Consider the following 6000-nt stretch of genomic DNA (forward strand, 5'->3'; position numbering starts at 1 on the left):
ATGGTGTATAGAAGGCTTTGCCAGAGTGGCCTTTATTGTCAGAGACCTGTTGTATGTGTACCTCTGATGTGTCTTCACAGAAGGGGATGTCTAGAGTGGAGCCGTTCACGTGCCACCTGGACTGTCAAACAGTTGGCCAATGTTCTTTTCACATGAGTCCTGATTTGGTCTTTATAGTGATTATCAATGGATTTGCATCTGGAAGGGACTTGAAACATGATTTCAGGTCCCAACTGTTGGGAAAGAGACTAATGTCGAGGATGATCTCTAATGGTGTGGGCAGTGATTATGTTCACCACTCAAACACTCCTTCGTGAAACTGGATGGTTAAATTGGAAAGGTTGAACTGCTGTCAGATATGGAGACAAGATCTTGGGACCTGATGTGTGGTTGTTGCAAGGTGCTATGGGATTCCCAGACTTTGTATTGCTGCCTCAATATGAGATTGATGACACCATTTACAGCATGTTCCATCATTTGTCAGGCCTGTATTGTTGTCAGAGGTGGTCATACCCCATACTGAGCGCATTAACCAGTTGTGTGTGTAAATTTGTTAAGTCGGGAAAAAATGAAGAAATTTTTTGTCTGCTGTTATGCACGTTGCAGTTATTTATGTTCTGTACTCTTTATACTGTTTCTACTTTACTGTCACCTGATTATACTATTTGTGGCAAAATAAATGCAACCTTGCAAAATCTCAGTTTGTTGCTCTAATTTTGGACACCAGTGCAGTTTGATTTCTTGGAGTACAGGAAGTGCTTGCACTCTAAAGCTTTAGATGAGGTACTTCAGATACGCATCAGTTATTGGAAACTAGATTTGTTGTGACAAACCATACTTTTTGAGCCTCTACATTCTTAGCTTTGGATTTTGAATATATTGATGAAATTGTTTTTGTGGTCAGTGGTAAGTTCCTATGGGACCAAATTGCTGAGGTCATTGGTTGATGAAATTGTTGCTCCAGTGAACATACTCATACAAAGGACTTTCAAATTGAGAAAAAAGGCCTGCATGTTGATCAGACTGGATTGATACTAGTCTTTGTCATACATCTGATGGTGGATGAAATATTTGCTACTGGAAGTAATTTGTAGAGGAAATGTGGTGACTGTGTAAGTAAGCCTTACACTGAGGTGACAAAATTCATTGGATAGCAGTAAGTACATATGCAGGTGGCGGTTGTATTGTGTACACAAGGTACAAAATGGGTGGCACTGTAATTTTTACTCAGATGATTCATGTGAAAGCTTTCCAGTATGATTAGGGCTGCACGATGTGAATTAACAGACTTTGAATGCGGAATGGTAGTCGGAGCTGGACAAATGGGACATTCCATTTCATAAATCGTTACTGACATCGATATTCCGAGATCCACAGTGTCAAGAGTGTACTGAGAACACCACATTTCAGCATTACCTTTACTATGGCAGCGCAATGGATGACGTCCTTCACTTAACAACAGAGAGCAGTGGCATTTGAGTACAGTTGTCAATGCTTACATACAGGCAACAGTGCCTGAAACAACTACATAAATCAATGTGGAGCTACGACAATTGTATCCATTAGGAGAGTGTGGTGAAATTTGGTGTTAATGGGCTATGGCAGGGGATGACCGACCAGAGTGCCTTCGCTAACAGCACAACATTGCCCACAGGGCCTCTCCTGCACTCATGTCCATATCAGTTTAACCCTAGGTGATTGGAAAACTGTGACCTGGTCAAATGAGCCCTGATTTCTGTTTGTAAAAGCAGATGGTAGGGTTTGAGTGTGGCACAGACCCCATGAAACCAAGTTGCCACCAGGGCACTGCACAAGCTGGTAGTGGCTCCATAATGGTGTTAGCTGTCTTTACATGGAATTGACTGGGTCCACTGGTCAAACTGAACTGATCATTAACTAGAAATGGTTATATTTGGCAACTTGGAGACCATTTGCAGCCATTCGTGGATTTCATGTTCCTAAACAATGATTGAATTTTTATGGATGACACTGCACCATGTCGCCAGGCCACAATTGTTCTCAATTCGTAAAGAACATTCTGGACAATTTGTGAGAGTGGTTTGGCCACCCATATTGCCCAACATGAATCCCATCAAACATTTATTGGACATAGTTGAGAGGTCACTTCATGCACAAAATTATGCACCATAACACTTTAACAATTCTGAACAGCTATAGAGGCAGGTATGGCTCAAAATTTCTGCATGAGCCTTCCAACAAATTGTTGAGTCCATGCCATGTCAAGTTTCTAAAGTATGGTGGGCAAAATGAAGTCTGACACGATATTAGGCAGTATCTCATGACTTTTGTCGCCTCAGTATAGAAAAATATGAACCAAGTAGAATAGTTAAAGATTTAAAAGATAAACTGCTGAGCCGAAACATTATGACCACTGCCCACCATAAGACTGAATGCCACCTAGTGGCATTGTGGGCAAGTCACACACCAAGAGAAGTGTATAAGCGAAATAAGGTGCGTGAAGACTTGTTATGGCCCAGCACCTTGCAAGAAAAATTTGTGTGCCACTGTCATAACATCTGTGGAATAAGATTGAAGGATGGTGAAAACCACCCATGCCACACATAACAAGAAAGTGACCAGAAATGACTTATATACCACTTACTTTTTGTGCTGCAAATTCCTAAAATCTGCCCTATGATTGAATGTAATAAGCAGTCTTGAACAAAACAGGCTCACCCACGAATAGAAAACACCAGCCTTGTAAAAATAAATTTTTATTTCTTTACATGTTATTCTAGCAACTTTAGGTCAAGGTGACCAGTCAGATTCATTGTATTGTATTTCAATAAGCTTTTGATTTAATACTGATCTAGCAGCTACTACAGAAAATAAATTAATATTTGATATGCAGCCACATTCACATCTTAAATAGTGTGTCCTCCAAAGATATGTAAGTTTTTTCATATGTTCCCCAGGGAAGTCTAAAGGATTAATGCTATTGTAAATAAAATAGAATGAAACTTCCACATGGGAAAAATAGAAAGAAACTTTGGACTCACAGTGAAGAACAACTCCAGAATTTCCTCTCCAACCTCAACTCCTTTGGTTCCATCAGATTCACCTGGTCCTACTCCAAATCCCATGCCACTTTCCTTGACGTTGACCTCCATCTGTCCAATGGCCAGCTTCACACATCCGTCCACATCAAACCCACCAACAAGCAACAGTACCTCCATTATGACAGCTGCCACCCATTCCATATCAAATGGTCCCTTCCCTACAGCCTAGGCCTTCGTGGCAAATGAATCTGCTCCAGTCCTGAATCCCTGGACCATTACACCAACAACCTGAAAACAGCTTTCGCATCCCGCAACTACCCTCCCGACCTGGTACAGAAGCAGATAACCAGCGCCAATTCCTCGTCCCCTCAAACCCAGAACCTCTCACAGAAGAACCCCAAAAGGGGCCCACTTGTGACAGGATACTGCCCGGGACTGGATCAGACTGAATGTGGCTCTCCAGCAGGGATAAGACTTCCTAAAATCCTGCCCCGAAATGAGATCCATCCTTCATGAAATCCTCCCCACTCCACCAAGAGTGTCTTTCCGCCGTCCACCTAACCTTTGTAACCTCTTGGTTCATCCCTATGAAATCCCCAAACCACCTTCCCTACCCTCTGGCTCCTACCCTTGCAACCGCCCCCGGTGTAAAACCTGTCCTATGCACCCTCCCACCACCACCTACTCCAGTCCTGTAACCCGGAAGGTGTACACGATCAAAGGCAGACTCACGTGTGAATGCACCCAAGTGATTTACCAACTGACCTGCCTACACTGTGATGCTTTCTATGTGGGAATGACCAGCAACAAACTGTCCATTCACATGAATGGACACTGGCAGACAGTGTTTGTTGGTAATGAGGATCACCCTGTGGCTAAACATGCCTTGGTGCACGGCCAGCACATCTTGGCACAGTGTTACACCGTCCGAGTTATCTGGATACTTCCCACCAACACCAACCTATCCGAACTCCGGAGATGGGGGGGCGCGCGCGCGAGTATATACCTATCCTATTTTCCCCCTAAGGTAAGTCTTTCCACTCCCGGGATTGGAATGACTCCTTACCCTCTCCCTTAAAACCCACATCCTTTCATCTTTCCTTTTCCTTCCCTCTTTCCTGACGAAGCAGCCGCCGGTTGCGAAAGCCCGAAATTCTGTGTGTGTGTTTGTGTGTTTTATTCATTGTGCCTATCTACTGGCGCTTTCCCGCTTGGTAAGTCTTGGAATCTTTGGATTAATGCTATTGATACACATGTTGTTTTCTTTGACATCAGACATTTTACTATGTTTAACTTCAATGAAGTGTTATCTGCTAAAACAATTTTTCAAATAAAATTGAAGATAGCATACACCTCCCATAATCTGTTAATATTGTTAGAAATCCTTCTTGTTTCCTATTTATGACATCAGTTTAATTACAAGAGTAAAGGAAGTAAGGAAGGAAAATTAGGGTGCAACATTCAGTGATAGTAGGCTTACAAGAGACAGAACACAATTTTGAATTAGGCAATGATATTAAGAGAAATTGGCCACGTTCTTTCCAAAGGAAAGATCCTGTTGTTTACTTTAAGTGATTTGGGGAAACCTTGGAAAACATAAATCTTTATTGGCAAATAGGGATTTTAATGCTATTTCTCATGAAGGCAAGTCCCATATTTCATACATTGTGCTACCTTATTTGATAACTACAGAATTCACGAGTTCATGTTCAATTGTAGATATAAGTGCAATGTAATAATGACAAACAGGTAAGTGTATGGGGTCCAGGACAGTGATTTATTGAGGGAGAGACAAATTGTGCATGAAGATGGGGAGTGAAAATATTGATTTGACAGAAAATTGCTGCAAAATCTATCTTGTACATAAATGAAGACACTGTCACACCAAAACTATTGACATTATGAGAATAATAGTCTGATACTAGAGCACAAAAAGAGTTATAAGCAGCTTCATTTCTCCACCCTACATGTGGTCTTAGTAAAAAATTCTCTGCTTTTCTGTGACTGAATTTGTGGGTCAACCATTTTTCTTGTTATTACTAAGATTCAGTTTGTGAGTATTTTGAAGAATTTTCTGGATTAGCTATTCATTTTGTTGTTACAGTGCCTCGTTTTTGAAGATTCACCAAATGGAGTGAAAGCTGCACGTGCTGCTGGAATGCAGGTTGTAATGGTTCCAGATGAACGAGCTACTGATAATGAGACGAAGGAAGCTACAATTGTTCTTCGAAGCTTAGAAGATTTTAAACCAGAACTGTTTGGTATTGCTCCATTTTAAAATACATGGTAAATTAGTCTCCTGAGACTACGCGATATGGTGCTTTTATGCAGTTGTAATTTTGGAATTTATAAAAATAATTATACTAAATGGAGAGTTGTAGCTCTAGCTCTAAATAAAATTCTGCTGCTAAAGTTAGTTCAATTTCTGTGAATTTGAATAATTGCTTCCTTTATTTAACATTCCATGATAGTGTTAAGACGAATACAAATTGAAACTATTATAACTACTACTACTACTACTACTAATACTACCACCACCACCACTTATGTGATTTGTAATGTCATTTCAGACTAGTAAAGTCTCAAATACATAGTTAATGATTTAACTTGCCAGTATGATGCCTATGGCTTTGAAGATTTCATTTTGTGTTAAATAACTTGAGAATAGTTGGGTACAGCACTAAAATAATTACAACATAAAAGCAGTAATGACTTTAATGTGTGGCTCCAATAGTAGGACAGCTGCTGAAGTTTCATCATAATTCAGCAACAGCATTTTTGGTAGCAAAAAAAGTTATACTTTTGTAGCTAAATTAAATTCAATAAAGATTACAAGAAACTAAAAATGTTCCATGACTAAACAAAGTGCAAAAAAAGCTGTCCAGTTGTGTCATTTCTTCGGTTAATTGATCCATAGACAGAGTTCTCAACCACCATACACGGATAAAATAACACAATTACTTTACTTTTTATATTTCAT

General features: G+C 40.2%; 1 protein-coding gene across 2 annotated transcripts in view; it reads left to right on the forward strand.

Annotated features, from left to right (window-relative positions):
* LOC126328321 (probable pseudouridine-5'-phosphatase) overlaps positions 1 to 5435 on the forward strand; it is a 55448-nt gene extending 50013 nt beyond the window's left edge. For both annotated transcript variants that reach the window (XM_049996024.1, XM_049996027.1), the window contains exon 4: positions 5125 to 5435. In XM_049996024.1, coding sequence (XP_049851981.1) covers positions 5125 to 5298 — 174 coding nt within the window. In that variant the 3' untranslated portion in view covers positions 5299 to 5435. The remainder of the gene's footprint in view (positions 1 to 5124) is intronic.
* The last annotated feature ends 565 nt before the right edge of the window (positions 5436 to 6000 follow it).

This window comes from Schistocerca gregaria, chromosome 2 (genome assembly GCF_023897955.1).
Source record: "Schistocerca gregaria isolate iqSchGreg1 chromosome 2, iqSchGreg1.2, whole genome shotgun sequence".
NCBI lineage: Eukaryota > Metazoa > Arthropoda > Insecta > Orthoptera > Acrididae > Schistocerca > Schistocerca gregaria.